Here is a 19,433-nt window from a genome sequence, read left to right on the forward strand (position 1 = left end):
TAATATTTGATTCTTTGATTAAATTTCTCCTGATAGACCTACATGTAAAACATAAAGCACACATTTAATTTGTATCTTTGTTTTATTGCTTAAATGTGTGCTATTGCTTGTCATTACTTTCCTTGTTCTTACTCTGTTAGTGACGCTTGTCTTCAGTAAATAAATTTTTTTAATATAGATTAACCAAACAAAATATAGATTAAAAAAACATATGAAAACAGCAAAATACATGTTTGAATCCATGCCAGTGATAAGCTTGAATGTTGCTGTCTGTGATGTGCAAGAACGAGTCTTAATGAAACGAAGCTCGTCATGCCTGAGGTGCATCATGGGAGCACAGGATTTCACAGAGCTCCGGGCAAGAGCACATCTGTCAGAATATTTCAAGCATCTGTGTGTGCTGAATAATCATGTTCAACCGCTCAAACTTGAGTCCAATCAAGTGTTGTTCTGCCTCCAGGATCTTGGAGCTGGATGTGGTTGTTCGGGATGCTGATGGGAATATCCTCGACCCCGAGCGAGCCAGCGTCATCAGCCTCTTCCGAGCACACGAGGATGCCACGGCCAAGATCACAGAGCGAATTAAAGAGGAACAGGTTCTCATTTCACTTTCATTTAATGGTCTACAGATTGAACCCACAGAATGAAACCGCAAAGAGTTTCTCAACAGAGTTGGTAGTTTTAATGAGACATTTTTAGATGTTCAGGATGGCTGAACACACTAAAGCAATGAGATCCCATGGCTCTACCATCCTTCGGTCCAAGTCCGCTGTGAATTCACAGTGAATATAGCTCACTGTAACCTTATAACACTTATCAAACTAAACATCTCCCAGAACCCTGTAGCAACTGCATAATAATGACCTACTGTAGCAAGGCCTTTGCAACCACCCAGACACACTAGCAAAAGCTCAATACCCTAGCAACCACCCAGACAACCTAGTGATTACCCAGACACCTTAGTAACTCCATATTAATGTCCTAGCAACCACTTGACAACACCTTCACAACCACCCAGACAACCTAGTAATCACCCAGACACCCTAGTAACTCCTTATTAATGTCCTAGCAACCACTTAGCAACACCTTCACAATTACCTAGATGCATTAGCAACCACCCAGACACCCTAGTAACTCCATAATAATGTCCTAGCAACCACTTGACAACACCTTCACAACCACCCAGACAACCTAGTAATCACCCAGACACCCTAGTAACTCCTTATTAATGTCCTAGCAACCACTTAGCAACACCTTCACAATTACCTAGATGCACTAGCAACCACCCAGACACCCTAGTAACTCCATAATAATGTCCTAGCAACCACTTGACAACACCTTCACAACCACCCAGACAACCTAGTGATCACCCAGACACCTTAGTAACTCCATAATAATGTCCTAGCAACCACTTGACAACACCTTCACAACCACCCAGACAACCTAGTGATCACCCAGACACCTTAGTAACTCCATAATAATGTCCTAGCAACCACTGGACAACACCTTCACAACCACCCAGACAACCTAGTGATCACCCAGACACCTTAGTAACTCCATATTAATGTCCTAGCAACACCTTCACAATTACCTAGAATGTATACACTAGCAACCACCCAGACACCCTAGTAACTCCATAATAATGCCCTAGCAACCACTTGACAACACCTTCACAACCACCCAGACAACCTAGTAATCACCCAGACACCCTAGTAACTCCTTATTAATGTCCTAGCAACCACTTGACAACACCTTCACAACCACCCAGAACAGCCTAGTGATCACCCAGACACCCTAGCAACCACTTGACAACACCTTCGCATCCACCCAGGCATCCTAGCAGCTGGATAATGATTCCTTAGTAACCGCCCAGACACCCTAACAACCGCTTAACAATGCTTTAACAACCACTCAGAACACCCTAGCAACCCATCAAGTGCTAAATGACACTCCTTAGCAACCCCATAGCAACACCCTAGTATCGTAGTATTGAGTTTTACACAATCGGGTTTTTCCTAAAGATGTAAAAATCGATTTAACGTAATTTCCTGTGTTTTCTGTTGTTCTCGGTGCAGTCCAACGTTCAGATGGATCATTCCGGAGTGTCCGCACGGATCCAGTCTTCTCCCACACACAGCCTCTATGTGTTTGTGCGTAACTTTGTGTGTCGAATCGGGGAGGATTCAGAGCTCTTCATGTCTCTGTATGACCCCAACAAACAGACCAACATCAGGTGCGTCTCACTTACACACACTCTTGAGTTCTGACTCTCACAGGTGTTTGTCATTATCTCTCTCTCTCTCTCTCTCTCTCTCTCTCTGCAGTGAGAATTATCTGGTCAGATGGGGAGATAAAGGTCTGCCGAAGGACATTGAGATGCTCAACAGTCTGAAAGTGGTCTTTACTGTAAGTCACTCAATATGTCTGCCACATAAAAAAAAAAAAAAAATCATGCTTTGGTAAATCATAATTTATATATATAAGAAATGACCTTTTTTCTGTCCTAAATTTGACTTGGTCACATTTTTAATCTCCTAATTTGGTCTTTATCCTCATAATTAGGATTTTTTATGTAATAAATTAGACTTTTTAATCTCTATTTTGAGTTTTTCTATGACTCTATGACTATGACTATGGCTCAAGAACTATACTCATAAATGTGACTTTTTATGCAATAATTATGACGTATCTCATAATTATTGACTTTTTAATGTCATAAATTTGACTTGTGTCTCAGAATTTGGACTTTTTTCCTCATAATGATGCCTTTTTAATCTCATAATTTGACGTCTCTTCTCATAATTGTGACTTTTTATGTCAGAAATGTGACTTTTAATGTAACAACATAGACTTCTTATGCCGTAATGATGGCCTTTTATGTCATAATTATGCCATATTATGCCAGAATTTTAACATGTTATGTCATACTGTAATTGCTACCTTTTATTTCATAATTATGATTTACCAAACCATCTCATGTCATGGAAACAGGCCTTCATAAGGTACCATTAATATTACAAATAAATGTTTATTTAGTGACTGCAGAGATTTTTTGATGTCCTGGAGATTGATTATTATAGACTGTCTTCTTTCTCTCTGTCAAGGATCTGGGGAATAAAGACCTGAACCGAGAGAAGATCTATCTGATCTGTCAGATTGTGCGCGTGGGCCGTATGGATCTGAAAGATTCTCCTAATAAGAAATGGACGACGGGCCTGCGGAGGCCGTTTGGTGTGGCTGGTAAATATCAGGATGAATCCTCTCGTTTGATCTGCATTTATCATACAAACACACAGCTGATATAAATATATCTGTGCTTATTGGCAGTGATGGATATCAGTGACATAATCAAAGGAAAGGCAGAATGTGACGAAGAGAAGCAGTATTTCATTCCTTTTCATCCGTAAGTCTCTCCTCTTCCCGTCTCCTGTTCACCGCTGTATCTGGCAGGAATAGATCAGCCAAACGTGGAAGTTCTCTCATCGTTTTAATTGAGTTTTGATTGATTTGATATCAATTTTCACACAATTTTCATTTTCTGTGAATCATAGCACAGTTGAGCCTAACGCATCTGTCATAGTTTAAGAAACCTGATTTCAGTCCTTTAATAAACAGTGCCAGTTCCATTCAAGTATGAATACATTACATTTTATATTTATATATTTAAAATAAAATTTTCTATTTCTAATTAACTTTTTATTTACATTTACATTGTTGCTTTTGTTATTATTATCGAAAGTATCTTGGTTTAAATCAACTTTAAGTCAAGTCATAGACCAGTAGTTCATGTCCATTCAAATGATATTTACAATACATTTTATTGATAAAATGTCAATTTGACATTAAAAGTCAAATTTATGACTTTTGATCTCGTAATTATGTATTTTTTAATCGCATAAATTCAACTTTTTCTCATAATTTAGAATTTTTTTTTTTTGATTTTTTGATTTTTTATTGAAAGTAATTAGTGTTCTCTATTCTTGTGTTCTCGTGTGTGTGTGTGTTTGTAGAGTCATAGCTGAGAATGACTTTCTGCACGCTCTGCTAAACAAGGTGACGTCGTCTCGAGGCGACAGCGGAGGTCAAGGTACGACTCACTGTTTCCCTGCTCAAATGACATCACAGCAGCGTTCCCTCCGCTAATGCTTTAATACTCATAATCCCGTCTACACACACACACACACACACACACACACACACACACACACACACTCTCTAACACTCTCTATTTATTTGAACGAATTAAAACAGCAATTTCGTGTGTCTATCCTTGTACTGTTCAACAGCTCCAGGTTGATATGGGATTTAGAAAGTAATAAGTAATGCAATACCTTTTAACATTTAATAACACTGTTTTGGAAGTCGTCACATAAGCATTGATATAAATCACACACACTGCTCTAAATAATGTTGTGAAATCACTATATAAGTGTAGACACAAATAATGTTTTACTGTAGAAAAATTGCTTGCATTTTTATCATGATCCTGATGGCTCAACATTAACAAACATGTACTGAAAAACATGGGCTTTGAAACTATTTTCATCCGGAAATTACTAGTAAATTTCATAAATAATTAAAGTAACTCACTGAATTAAACATTAAATACAATTTTGAAGTAGAAAGACTAAAATGCAATTTTCTTGTAAAACAGCCTCCAATAATCTTTGTTATATTTCCAACTGTTTTCCAACGTGTTTTTCAACGACTCCTGTCGCGCAGGTCTGTGGGTCACCATGAAAGCTTTAGTGGGCGACATCATCCAGATCCGAAAGGAATATCCCCACCTGGTGGACCGGAGCACGGTGGTTGCACGGAAACTGGGTTTTCCCGAGATCATCATGCCGGGCGACATCCGTAACGACATCTACCTCACGCTGCACTCCGGAGACTTCGACAAGTACAACAAAACCACGCAGAAGAACGTGGAGGTCATAATGCTTGTGTGTGACGAGGAGGGGAAGGTCGTGCCGGTGAGTCAGACCTCCTAGCGTGAGGTCAAAGGTCAGCCGATGGGTTAGACAAGGAAATATTGTGATTGGGACGGGGTTTTCTGTGTTGATTGACGGCTCATTTTACGATTTTAACATTTTCCACTCTCACGTTTTCTAATGATTCTAATGTTCATGTTATTATTGAAAATATCTTGGTTAAAACATATAACTTTAATAAGTCAAATCGTCAAACCAGTTGTTCATGTCCACCCAAATAGTAAATTGTATTGATATTCAAAAAAATTAAAAATAAACGTTATATTTACTTAAATATTTAAAAGGTTAAGTATATATATTTAAAATGTAGTCAAAATGTATTTTACAATTTATTTATATTTCTTAATGATTTGTTATGCACGTTATTTTTTTAAGTAGCCTATCTTGGTTAAAATATAAAATTTTAATACATTAGACCAGTAGTTTATGTTCATCCAAATTTCTTCAATAAATTTTGTATTTTTATATATACTTTTATATACAAATTTAAAAATATACATTTAAAATACATTCAAAATGCATTTAACTATTTCTTTAAATTTATTAATGATTCATTAAATTCAATTATTTATTTATTACCCAATTTATTATTGAAAGTATCTTGGCAAAAATCTGTAACTTTCAAATGTCAAATCGAATAGCAGTATTACTTTCAATAATTTTTATATATATGTTCGTATATATATATATATATATAGTATGTATTCGTAACGATAGGTCAAAGGTCAGCTGATGAATTAGACGAGGACATATTCTGATTATGGCAGGGTTTTCTGAGTTGATTGACAGCTCTCTTGTGTTCTTGCACAGAACTCGATCTGTCTGGGAGCCGGAGATCGGCCTGTGAACGAGTATAGGTCAGTCATTTACTACCAGATCAAGCAGCCTCGCTGGATGGAGACTTTTAAGGTGAGAGAGACAGAGATATTGAGCATTTTAACGGCATTCACAACCTATCTTTCCTCCATCTTATGACATGTTTATAGTTAAAACATGATGTTCACATGTCAGGCATGACTTGATTTCATTCACACATTCTATCCATCCAACCACTTTATCCATCCAGATATGAAGCCAGGTGATTTGGAGGGAAGGTTAAAAAATAAGAGCAACATTTTTCACAATTAGACCAGAAAAATGCATTTAAAAATGAAATGGGTTCATGTTGATGCTTATTTTGTAATAGTGTAAATCCTCTCCGATAGTATAATCCTGCAATACTGGACGATGCAGTTTCAGAAACACATTTAAATCACTCCTAAAAATTGCTAACACAAATACAGACTTGAATAGTAAGTTGTCAGGGGTGTGAAGTAACGAATTACAAATACTCATGTTTTTGTGAGTAATAAATGCAATATTTTTTATACAATTTATTTATCAAAACTGGTACAGAAATTGGGTATTTTTTAATCTCTCTATTTAACCCATCTCATGGTGTGTGAACTATCGTATGAGTTTCTAAAGCTTTCTGAATTCTTTGCACAGTTATGAACATTGATATTTTATGTGCAACAATAGCATGCTCAGGCTCAGTGGCCTTACGCCTAATTTTAAATGTATTTTTTTTCAAACAATATGATTTAAATGGTTATGAATGCACTGATTTGATGCATTTTAAAAAGATTGATGATAGATATTATTCAATCTTTCTGACAAAGAACAAAAGATAATGTGAATTACAGTATGTGCAATATTTTTACAGTATGTTTCAATATTTGTGGGCTGGGTATTGACACAAATTTCACAATTCGATTCGATTTCGATTCACAAGCTTGCAATTCGATTCGATTTCGATTCCGATTCGATTCAATATTGATTATTTTGGATATCAGGTACAATACATGGAAAACAAATCTCTTAACTAATGCTGTAAACTATGGGAGTCAGTTGTAGCCTACTATAATATTGAAGGAAAAAACTGATTTGTATACAAACACTTAAATTACACTTTTATTTATTTGTATAATAATAAAGTTATATGCAATATAAAAATTTAAATGGTGGCTGTCATACAAACCTGCCAGATTTATTCAAATATGCATTAAAAATTTAAGAACATTAAAAATTATAATGAATATGTAATATGGTGCATATATTTAGCAAAATGCTCCTCTCTAGAGTTAATTTTTCTAGCTGACTAACGAGTTGATGGTCACTGATATGGTTTTTCTGAGGTAAATGTGACGTTACATGACATTTTTTACAAGCTGTTTTACTGACGTCTTTCCACGGTTGAAACACTGATTGGGCGATTCCATGTCACATGATACGGATTTCGATAAGTTGTACCTTTTAACACACTTTCAGATGCTCATTCATGTTTATTTCGCGCGGTAACTGGTGTTATTAAGGCGGAAGAGAAGATCATGTGCTTCTCTAGAGCTGAGCCAGAGCGATCTCACGCCACAGCGGCAAAACGCTATTTATGTTTTTGGATTTCGTAAGAAAATGGACATAATTTGAAATCTGAGACTTTGTTTCATATCAATAGTAACAAAGCACAAAGATTATTGCGATTTATTGGATGGGATGCGCTACAATGTTACATTCATTCATCAGCTGAAAACAGGATGACTAATCGATTCTTGGGATTTAAGAATCGATATCGGTTCGTAAAAATGAAAATCGATTAAAATCGAGAAATCGATTTTTTTTTACCCAGCCCTAATATTAATTGTAGTGCACAGTGTTTATTATAAAGGGATAGAATCCGCTCACTACTCTTGAGTACTTTTAAATTAGCTACTTTTTTTACTCTTACAAGTACTTTTTACTCTACTCGCACTACATTTTGTGGAATGTAGAGGTACTTTTACTTGTGTATGTTTTCTCAGTACTCTTTCCACCACTGGTGGTTGTATACACAAAAACTAGGGTCCTAGAAATGCGGTCCTGAAACTTGCGGTCTCTGGTATTGCACTTGCTGTCAGTCTGTGTGTAGTAATGCTTTCCTCCGGCCTGTAGGTGGCGATTCCTCTGGAGGAGATGCCCAGAATACACCTGCGCTTCATGTTTCGTCATCGATCCTCACAGGAGTGTAAGCTTCACAGTTCCCGCAGTGATGCTCTGTGTTTCTGTCATGGAATAAACAATAAAAAAGGGAATTTTCATCTCAAAATTCAAAGGTTTTTTCTTGCTATTGCGAGTTTAGAAATTTCAATTCTGACTTTTTAACTCAGAATTCTGAGTTTATAGCTCACAATTCTAAACAAAAACCTCAGAATGTGAGATAAAAAGTCACATTTACCTTTTTAATTCCCTGGCAGAAACAAGCTTACATAGTTCTGAATTACAATTATTTTTTATTTTTTTTAAGTGAAGACTTAGCATAAAATATTGTGATTATCAAGTCATAATTTTATGTTAACCTCAATCAGTTAACAATCTCAATTAAACTTCAGCTGATTAAAAAACAAGTTCCTAAAGGGAAGGGGGGCATCCTCATTCTAGAGAGCATGTGATTGGACAGAAATCTGTGCAATGAAACATGAGCCATCCACCTATTTTTATGCGCATTTTAGAATATCACATCATTTTTTTACATTTATTTACACATTTAGTGCACAATAAATTCATCGATGCGCATCATTAAAGACATGTAACTGATATTCCAATTTTGCGGATAAGTTAAATTCACAACTTTGGATGGAAACATAGCTAATGTTTTGATGTGTGCACTAGCATATAGATGAGCTCAAAGCTATCGAATTAAAAGCCTCATAACTATAATTTAGACTCTCCATCTCCAGTCTGTCATATACAGGGTTCCTCAAACTCGGTCCTGGAGGGCCACTGTCCTGCTCAGTTTAGCTCCAACCCTGATCAAACACACCTAGCTGTGAGTTTCCAGTGATCCTGAAGACATTGATTAGCTTGCTCAGGTGTGTTTGATCAGGGTTGGAGCTAAACTCTGCAGGACAGCGGCCCTCCAGGACCGAGTTTGAGGAACCCCGGTCATATACTACCAGATATGATGCTGAATGTTAGTGGAAATGAATTCAGATATGAATAAATGTGTGATTTGTGCTATGCAGCGAAGGACAAGAGTGAAAGGAACTTTGCGATGGCGTTTGTGCGTCTGATGAAGGAAGACGGAACCGTTCTGAGAGATGGCATACATGAGCTCACTGTCTTTAAGGTCAGAAACACACACACACACACACACACACACACACACACACACACACTTACAGAGTCTCACTGAGTGTTAATATTACTCTTACATGGGTTTTAAAGGTTGGCAAAAACTTTTTTTTAAAAAATTACTTTTTTCCATAATTTACTATTAATGAAACAATCCAGGGCTGCGTTTCCCAAAAGCATTGCAAATCTAAGTAGATCGTAGAAACCTTTGGTGTATTCGGTTTATGATAAACAGGCATTATACCAGAAACCATACCTTCCACTTGGTGTCTGGGTGATTATTTTTTATTTTTACAGGTTTTGGCCTCCATCAATAATATGGTGGATGACAGTTAAGCTAATCACTTAATTCACATGTTAACAAACAAACATGGCCCTGCTGCATCTCTCCTCTGTGTGTCTGTAGGGGGACAGTAAGCGCATGGAGGAGGTGAGCTCGTACCTGTCCCTGCCGTCGGAGCGCAGTAACCCTGACAGTCACAAGGGGGCGACGCTGATGCGCAGCTCCAGCAGTGTGAGCGGCCTGTCGGTCAGCTCCAGAGACACCTTCACCATCGCAACGCTCGTCTGCTCCACCAAACTCACGCAGAACGGTGTGTGTGTGTGTGTGTGTGTTTTTCTATTTTGACCTAAAATGAGGAAACAAGCTTATAAATCATACAGAATGAGTTTTTTTGAAAATGTAAAAATGCAGAAAGTTTTGTGTGATGGGTAGGTTTAGGGGTCGGGTTAGTGTGTGTGTGTGTGTGTGTGTGTGTGTGTGAGATGGGTAGGTTTAGGGGTCGGGTTAGTGTGTGTGTGTGTGTGTATGTGTGAGATGGGTAGGTTTAGGGGTTGGATTAGTGTGTGTGTGTGTGTGGTGGGTAGGTTTAGGGGTCAGGTTAGTGTGTGTGTGTATGTGAGTGATGGGTAGGTTTAGGGGTCGGGTTAGTGTGTGTGTGTGTGTGTGTGTGTGTGATGGGTAGGTTTAGGGGTCAGGTTAGTGTGTGAGTGTGTGAGATGGGTAGGTTTAGGGGTCGGATTAGTGTGTGTGTGTGGTGGGTAGGTTTAGGGGTCGGGTTAGTGTGTGTGTGTGTGTGTGATGGGTAGGTTTAGGGGTCAGGTTAGTGTGTGTGTGTGTGTGTGAGTGTGTGAGATGGGTAGGTTTAGGGGTCGGATTAGTGTATGTGTGTGATGGTTAGGTTTAGGGGTTGTGTTAGTGTGTGTGTGTGTGTGTGTGTGTGAGTGTGTGAGATGGGTAGGTTTAGGGGTCGGATTAGTGTATGTGTGTGATGGTTAGGTTTAGGGGTTGTGTTAGTGTGTGTGTGTGTGTGTGTGTGTGTGTGTGTGTGTGTGAGATGGGTAGGTTTAGGGGTCGGATTAGTGTGTGTATGTGTGTGATGGGTAGGTTTAGGGCTCGGGTTAGTGGGTGTGTGTGTGTGTGTGTGATGGGTAGGTTTAGGGTCAGGTTAGTGTGTGTGTATGTGTGTTATGGGTAGGTTTAGGGGTTGCGTTAGTGTTTGTGTGTGTGTGTGTGATGGGTAGGTTTAGGGGTCGGGTTAGTGTGTGTGTGTGAGATGGGTAGGTTTAGGGGTCGGATTAGTGTGTGTGTGATGGTTAGGTTTAGGGGTCGCGTTAGTGTGTGTGTGTGAGTGAGGTGGGTAGGTTTAGGGGTCACGTTAGTGTGTGTGTGTGTGATGTGTAGGTTTAGGGGTCGGGTTAGTGTGTGTGTGTGTGTGTGTGTGAGATGGGTAGGTTTAGGGGTCAGGTTAGTGTGTGTGTGTGTGTATGTGTGTGTGTGTGTGTGATGGTTAGGTTTAGGGGTCGTGTTAGTGTGTGTGTGTGTGTGTGTGTGTGTGTGTGAGAGTGAGGTGGGTAGGTTTAGGGGTCGCGTTAGTGTGTGTGTGTGTGTGTGTGTGTGTGTGTGTGTGTGTGCGGGGAAAAGTAGCTTTTATATCCAGAATGAAATGACAGTCACAGTCCATTTCACTTCTGTAATATGATGAATTTCCAAGTGAAAAAAAGATATTCAATGAGGAAAAACATGTAGGGCAGGATTTTATTCATCAGGAGGTGGAAAGTGTTTCTACATGACAGGAAGTTGAAAAATAAGAGGTCTCGATATGACATCGGATGAAAAGGAAAAGTAGAGGCGAAGCAGGTTATTACATTGAGATGAAAGATGACCAGACAAACAACGTTTTACAATAATGTGCACTGATTCACAAAAAAACCCAGAAATGTCTTATTGTTAAGAAAGAAAGAAAATTGTCAATTTAAATATTTATATATGAAGTCTGACATATACAACAATAGTCAGAATTTTTTATTTTTTTGTAATGGAACAGTTTATTGAGCCTTTAGGCAAAATCTACAAGAATAAGTTGGCATTATGTGTTTTGTTTAGTATCATATTTGATACATCGGACTTTTATGGCTCATATTATATAGTGATATATAGATATATATTCATATAGTGAATATGGAGCTCAAACTCAAGGCAAAAATGTGCAATTGAATGCAGATGTTGATATTTATATGGACATGAAATTCTGATGAGACTTTATAACAGTATAGCAGACTACTTGCATAAAAGGCATATAAATATCAATCGTCACTCTATATCTGCCAATAAAAAATGTCTTAGTAAGATGATTTTTATGATCAAAGCTCTGTAGTTTTTAAACATATAATGCAACGCATTACAATGATTGAGAGATTAACAAATAAACCGGATGATCATATTTTGATACTCACATTTGAACATAAATTTACTATAAAATGATGTATGGATAATCAAGTAAACCTACAGTAAGTGTTCATCTTGAAATATTACTAACAACATCAAAGTTATTCTTATATTTACTTAATAAAAATCAGTGAAGCTCGAGCTGAAGGAGGACATTTGTACAATTATACTGAAAGACTTTTACTTGATAAAGAAGTTTAAACTATCAATCAGACGACTGAAGGATTGTAGGAGATTGTGTGCGAAATATTTTTCAGTTTTGATAATGTTGATCATACAAATGTGTACATCAAATATGATCTTTATAGGGTTAAATCTAAATATTTAAATTGTGTTTGTACCTGTGTGTGTTTGTGCTATTGTTGAATGACTTTTATCTTGAAGCCCCTTTAAGGACACACACACACACACACACACACACACACACACACACACACACACACACACACACACACACACACACACACACACACACACACACACACTCACACACACACTCACAGACGCAGGTGTGCTGTAACAGCTGTTCTTGAGAAAGCCCATTAATCACGCTAATGAATCTTCCGGAAACATCCATCACAATGCAACCTTAACGAACGAACACACACACGGACATATTCACTGCTAAACACATGAACTAAACAGATTCATTAATGCCTCGTAATTAAGAGTCAGCTGAGGTTACGCTGTGTCTGTTTCTCAGTGGGTTTGTTGGGTCTGCTGAAGTGGAGAACTCGTCCTGAAATGCTGAAGCAAAACCTACAAGAGCTCAAACTCATTGATGGAGAGGAGGTTGTGAAGGTGTGTTGCACTCAAATTACACACGAGCATCTGTAGCTCAGTATGCACGTTAGTTTATGTGTGTGTGTGTGTGTGTGTGTGTGTGTGTGTGTGCAGTTCCTGCAGGACACCTTGGACGCCCTGTTCAACATCATGATGGAACATTCTCAGACTGATGACTATGATATTTTGGTGTTTGACGCTCTGGTAAGCAGCATCCAAACACTCACACACACACACTCGCAGACATTCACACACACACACACACACACACACACACACACACACACACACACACACACACACACACACACACACACACACACACACACACACACACTCACTCACTCACTCACTCACTCACTCACTCACTCACTCACTCACTCACTCACTCACTCACTCACTCACTCACTCACTCACTCACTCACTCACTCTCACACTCTCACACACACACTCACTCTCTCTCTATCACACTCACACTCTCACACACACACACACACACACACACACACACACACACACACACACACACACACACACACACACACACACACACACACACACACACACACACACACACACACTTGGAAAAAGAAAGGTTCAAATGGTGGTTTTCGCAGAAGAATCATTTTTGGTTCCCCAAAGAACCTTTCAGTTCTTAAAAGAACCATTTTTTTCTTAGTGCGAAGAATATTTTAATGAACCTTTTCTAACTCTAATGAACCCTTTTTTGCAATTAAAAGGATCCATGGCTGTTAAAGGTTCTTTATGGGACCATCGGTGCCAATAAAGAACTTTTATTTTTAAGAGTGCAATTTCTAGCAATTTAGGGGCATTTGAAAGACTTCTATTGTGTTTATATAAAGTTAATTACAATGATGACTAACCCAAACCCTGCAACAAAACTGAAAAACCATTATTTAATGAGGATGCTCCCAAATGTCCTATTTAGCTCACTTCAAGTGACAGATTCTAGTCAAATTATAGATAATGAGAATATAAAAGAATAAACAAAGACAGGAAGATTTGTTTTCAATGATTTAAGAATGGTTGTAATCAGTGTTATAATTGATGCACTGCAGATGAGTCTCTCTCACTCACACTCTCTCTCTCTCTCTCTCTCTCTCTCTCTCTCTCTCTCTCAGATCTATATCATCGGTCTGATCGCCGACAGGAAGTTTCAGCATTTTAACACTGTGTTGGAGGCGTATATCAAACAACACTTCAGCGCCACACTGGCTTACAAGTAAGTCAAACGCTCTTCATTCAACACTAGATGGCAGTGTGTGTGTGTGAGCCTCAAATGTACATGAATCTGTTACACATCCTCAGACACTCTTAAGGCTGCAGGTCTTCTCGCCCAATTCCGATTTGTTGACTATATCCAAATATTTTTACAGACTAGCTTACATCTTCTTTACATCCGATATCTGCATTTACTATCCACTCGCTCAGGCTGAAAAAGAATGAAAAAAGTCACGATTTGCAATGACCTTGATAATATTAGTGTTTGCTTTACTTACTCCTTTAAAGGTCAGCAAAACATTGTATTGAGCCTTCGTCCTCCATTGCGCCATTGAAAAGAGTCATGTGATCGCAGTTGGTGTCCACCTGAGTTGACGTCATTCGTCACTGTCACTTTTTCAATGATATATGACTCGCATTGACGGGAATATCCAGGAATACAGGGCAGATGCAAATACATGTATGATTTATAGCAGATTTATTTCCACACATGAATGAGGCCTGAAACCGATCTGAGAACATCGGAATCAATGTGCTTTTTTCCTGCTTACACGTTCACGGATCATATCCGATCTGTGCCACATGAGAGGAAAAAATCTGAATTGGGTCACTTGGACCATGTAGAGTAAATCAACAGAAAAGGGAGTGGGTAAATTATTAAAAAGGACCTATTGTGCCCTTTTTCAGAGTCTTGATGTTGTTTTTGAGCTCTACTAGAACAGGTTTTCATGCTTGAATGTTCAAAAAGCACATTATTTTCCTCATATTCTCCATTGTTGCAGCTCGTCTCTTCCCAGTCTGTCAGTAACGCTCTGTTTAGTTCCTGTCTCTATGAAGCCCCTCCTTTCTGAAAAGCACACTGTGCTCTGATTGGTCGGCTGGATCAGTGTGTTGTGATTGGTCGAGCGCTTCGAGTGTGTTTGGGAAATGTCCCGCCCCTTACCATAACCGCCAATTTAACACACTACTAACTAACCAGGCCCCGCCCCTTTATTCTGCGCATTAATTATTATAATGAGGAATATTGTGACGTGTTCGTTCCCGGAAGAAACTCAAGACTACAATGGAGGCGTTTCAGAGAGTTCAGAAACACTGACACTGATATAGAGAAGAACTGTGTGACTTTGCAGAGCTTTTTCACGCTCAAACAGCAACATTACACACTGAAGAAAGATAAACATGGAAAAAGCATACTAGGTCCTTGATGATGAGATTGTCATAGTAGCATTACTGTTGACATACTGCCTTACTCCTGTGATCTAGTTGATTTAGGTGTTTTCTCTGTCTCAAAGTATCTTGATTTTGTAGTTTAATTTATTTAAAGTCATTTGGAGATTTGTTGGTGATTACTGTGCCTTCAAAACCTCACGAACACACACAAACTCTCTCTCCGTCTCGTTCTGTGTGCTCTAGGAAGTTGATGTCCGTGCTGAAGACGTATCTGGACGTGTCGAGTCGAGGAGAGGCCTGTGAACCCATCCTGAGGACGCTCAAAGCCCTCGAGTACATCTTCAAATTCATCGTCCGCTCCCGAATGCTCTACTCTCAGTAAGTTTGTGCGATCGATTCTTAAAGCGAGAAATTGTGAACGAGTCAGAAACACCAAACGAGACTCACAGAGCAATGAAGACTGTAGGAGAGATATTGTCATGTGACCTCTGTATCAGTCATTTGATTGGTCAGTTTCTCATAGACTGCTTGTTGCTCGTGTTGATTGTGTTTGAAATCGAATGCTAGTGTAATACGTGCTGCATAACACATATTGTGCCTACTATAATTTTTAAATAAGGTTTAATAGTATGCAGTATGTAACATTCCCAAAAGCTGTACACTACCATTTAAAAGTTTGGGGTCAGTAAGATCTTTTAAAGTCTCTTCTGCTCATCAAGGCTGCATTTATTCGATCAAAAATACAGTTAAAAACTAAAATATTGTGAAATATTTTTAAAATTCAAAATAACTGTTTTCTATGTGAATATATTGTAAAATATAATTTATTCTTGTGATGCAAAGCTGAATTTTCAGCATCATTACTCCAGTCTTCAGTGTCACATGATCCTTCAGAAATCATTCTAATATCTGATATGTTGATTTGATGCTCAAGAAACATTTATGATTATTATCAATGTTGAAAACATTGAGACCGTTATACTTTTTTTTTGTTCGGGTTTGTTCCAATAGAATGTTACCTTATAGAAAGTTAATAAAAAAATAACTTTTGTAACATTATAAATGTCTTTACTGTCACTTTTGATCAGTTTTATGCATGAAAATCTTTTTAAAAAATCCGACCTCAAACTTTTGAATGGCAGAAATTATCTTTTAGCTTTCTGGCTGTCCAATAAATTGATATTTTCAGTTTTGACACACTAGAAGTGCATTGCATTGTGGAATACGGTCTTTTTTATTTTTGAATGCAGAATATTTCTTAATATTTTCTTTTAATATTCAGCTTGAAATGTGTTTTGGAAAACCGCGAGAAACTCGAGTTGTGACGAGTGGTACGCTAGTCCTCTGTTCTGAGCGCAGTCTGTGACTGTTCATTCATCTGAACGAGGGCTGAAAACAAAACAGAACACAAGGAAATGGAGGTCCAGCTGCTTTGGGCTGAGATTAAGGGGTCGTTTTTTAGGGGTTTTGACAGGGTCGCATGTCCTCCGGCACGCTCTGTCCCGGCGTTTTGTCGAGGAGCGTAACAGCGCTGGCTGACGGTCATTAAGGGCCCGTGTGTGTGTGTGATTGATGACTCTGCCTGTCGGGCCCCTGGATGCCGTCATCGAGCGGCACTGCAGAAACACACACTGTGGCTGATGCTCATTCACACTGTTCCTGTGACAGCTTCACACTCAAGTATGCAAACACACACACACTAACACCACTATATAAATGTGCATTAAACAGCATTTATAAACGTGTCAGACATTGAACTAACTTTAACTTGCTCAAAAATACTCTCTTCAAACGGCTGCTCTGCTGTGAAGTCATTTGAGGTAAAGTACAGTTGTTACTGTTTGTATACTTGCATTGTGTTACGGATGTTCTGGCACGTTTTGCAATGCAATGGTTACGACACGTGAGATTGTGTTGCTAGAAGCGTCCGCGGTTCACAAACTGTGTGTGTGTTGTACAGCGTTTTCAGTGTGTTCAGTCAGCAGGTTTGTGTAGCAACTGATTGCATCATTAATTTGCCTAATAGTCTTTGATGCTAAAACAGCTGCTAAATGAATCTTAATAAGTGAGTGTGTGTGTGTGTGTGTGTGTGTGTGTGTGTGTGTGTGCGCGCGCACTAATGACCGACAGGAGAGAGCGATAGATCTTTCTCACTACAAACTGCATTTGATAACAATAAACGCTTAAATCTGTCTGTCTGTCTGTCTATCTGTCTGTCTATCTATCTATCATCAGTCTGTCTGTCTGTCTGTCTGTCTGTCTGTCTGTCTATCTATCTATCTATCTATCTATCTATCTATCTATCTATCTATCTATCTATCTATCTATCTATCTATCTATCTATCTATCTATCTATCTGTCTGTCTGTCTGTCTGTCTGTCTATATCTATCTATCTATCTATGTCTGTCTGTCTGTCTGTCTGTCTATATCTATCTATCTATCTATCTATCTGTCTGTCTGTCTGTCTGTCTGTCTATATCTATCTATCTATCTGTCTGTCTGTCTATATCTATCTATCTATCTATCTATCTATCTATCTGTCTGTCTGTCTGTCTGTCTATATCTATCTATCTGTCTGTCTGTCTGTCTATATCTATCTATCTATCTATCTATCTATCTATCTGTCTGTCTGTCTGTCTGTCTGTATCTATCTATCTGTCTGTCTGTCTATATCTATCTATCTATCTATCTATCTATCTATCTATCTATCTATCTATCTATCTATCTATATATCTATCTATCTATCTATCTGTCTGTCTGTCTGTCTGTCTATATCTATCTATCTATCTATCTATCTATCTATCTATCTATCTATCTATCTATCTATCTATCTATCTATCTATCTATCTATCTGTCTGTCTGTCTGTCTGTCTGTCTGTCTGTCTGTCTGTCTGTCTATATCTATCTATCTATCTATCTGTCTGTCTGTCTGTCTGTCTATATCTATCTATCTGTCTATCTATCTGTCTGTCTGTCTGTCTGTCTGTCTGTCTGTCTGTCTGTCTCTATCTATCTATCTATCTATCTATCTATCTATCTATCTATCTATCTATCTATCTATCTATCTATCTATCTATCTATCTATCTATCTATCTATCTATCTATCTATCTATCTATCTATCTATCTATCTATCTACAGTGAGGAAAATAAGTATTTGAACACCCTGCTATTTTGCAAGTTCTCCCACTTGGAAATCATGGAGGGGTCTGAAATTGTCATCGTAGGTGCATGTCCACTGTGAGAGACATAATCTAAAAAAAAAAATCCAGAAATCACAATATATGATTTTTTAACTATTTATTTGTATGATACAGCTGCAAATAAGTATTTGAACGCCTGTCTATCAGCTAGAATTCTGACCCTCAAAGACCTGTTAGTCTGCCTTTAAAATGTCCACCTCCACTCCATTTATTATCCTAAATTAGATGCACCTGTTTGAGGTCGTTAGCTGCATAAAGACACCTGTCCACCCCATACAATCAGTAAGAATCCAACTACTAACATGGCCAAGACCAAAGAGCTGTCCAAAGACACTAGAGACAAAATTGTACACCTCCACAAGGCTGGAAAGGGCTACGGGGAAATTGCCAAGCAGCTTGGTGAAAAAAGGTCCACTGTTGGAGCAATCATTAGAAAATGGAAGAAGCTAAACATGACTGTCAATCTCCCTCGGACTGGGGCTCCATGCAAGATCTCACCTCGTGGGGTCTCAATGATCCTAGGAAAGGTGAGAAATCAGCCCAGAACTACACGGGAGGAGCTGGTCAATGACCTGAAAAGAGCTGGGACCACCGTTTCCAAGGTTACTGTTGGTAATACACTAAGACGTCATGGTTTGAAATCATGCATGGCACGGAAGGTTCCCCTGCTTAAACCAGCACATGTCAAGGCCCGTCTTAAGTTTGCCAATGACCATTTGGATGATCCAGAGGAGTCATGGGAGAAAGTCATGTGGTCAGATGAGACCAAAATAGAACTTTTTGGTCATAATTCCACTAAACGTGTTTGGAGGAAGAAGAATGATGAGTACCATCCCAAGAACACCATCCCTACTGTGAAGCATGGGGGTGGTAGCATCATGCTTTGGGGGTGTTTTTCTGCACATGGGACAGGGCGACTGCACTGTATTAAGGAGAGGATGACCGGGGCCATGTATTGCGAGATTTTGGGGAACAACCTCCTTCCCTCAGTTAGAGCATTGAAGATGGGTCGAGGCTGGGTCTTCCAACATGACAATGACCCGAAGCACACAGCCAGGATAACCAAGGAGTGGCTCTGTAAGAAGCATATCAAGGTTCTGGCGTGGCCTAGCCAGTCTCCAGACCTAAACCCAATAGAGAATCTTTGGAGGGAGCTCAAACTCCGTGTTTC

The 19,433-nt window shown here is 38.7% G+C and overlaps 1 protein-coding gene across 2 annotated transcripts in view; it reads left to right on the forward strand.

Annotated features, from left to right (window-relative positions):
- The window catches only part of dock2 (dedicator of cytokinesis 2), a 118,918-nt gene that overhangs the window by 8,068 nt on the left and 91,417 nt on the right, over positions 1-19,433 (forward strand). For both annotated transcript variants that reach the window (XM_084430589.1, XM_084430590.1), the window contains exons 7-21: positions 461-596; positions 2,076-2,233; positions 2,325-2,406; positions 3,105-3,240; positions 3,328-3,403; positions 4,011-4,087; positions 4,723-4,973; positions 5,802-5,900; positions 7,959-8,031; positions 9,029-9,132; positions 9,544-9,730; positions 12,569-12,666; positions 12,763-12,852; positions 13,791-13,891; positions 15,304-15,438. In XM_084430589.1, the coding sequence (XP_084286715.1) occupies positions 461-596; positions 2,076-2,233; positions 2,325-2,406; positions 3,105-3,240; positions 3,328-3,403; positions 4,011-4,087; positions 4,723-4,973; positions 5,802-5,900; positions 7,959-8,031; positions 9,029-9,132; positions 9,544-9,730; positions 12,569-12,666; positions 12,763-12,852; positions 13,791-13,891; positions 15,304-15,438 (1,803 nt within the window). The remainder of the gene's footprint in view (positions 1-460; positions 597-2,075; positions 2,234-2,324; positions 2,407-3,104; positions 3,241-3,327; positions 3,404-4,010; positions 4,088-4,722; positions 4,974-5,801; positions 5,901-7,958; positions 8,032-9,028; positions 9,133-9,543; positions 9,731-12,568; positions 12,667-12,762; positions 12,853-13,790; positions 13,892-15,303; positions 15,439-19,433) is intronic.

The sequence above is a fragment of the Rutilus rutilus genome (genome assembly GCF_951802725.1).
Source record: "Rutilus rutilus genome assembly, chromosome: 14".
NCBI classification, from domain to species: domain Eukaryota; kingdom Metazoa; phylum Chordata; class Actinopteri; order Cypriniformes; family Leuciscidae; genus Rutilus; species Rutilus rutilus.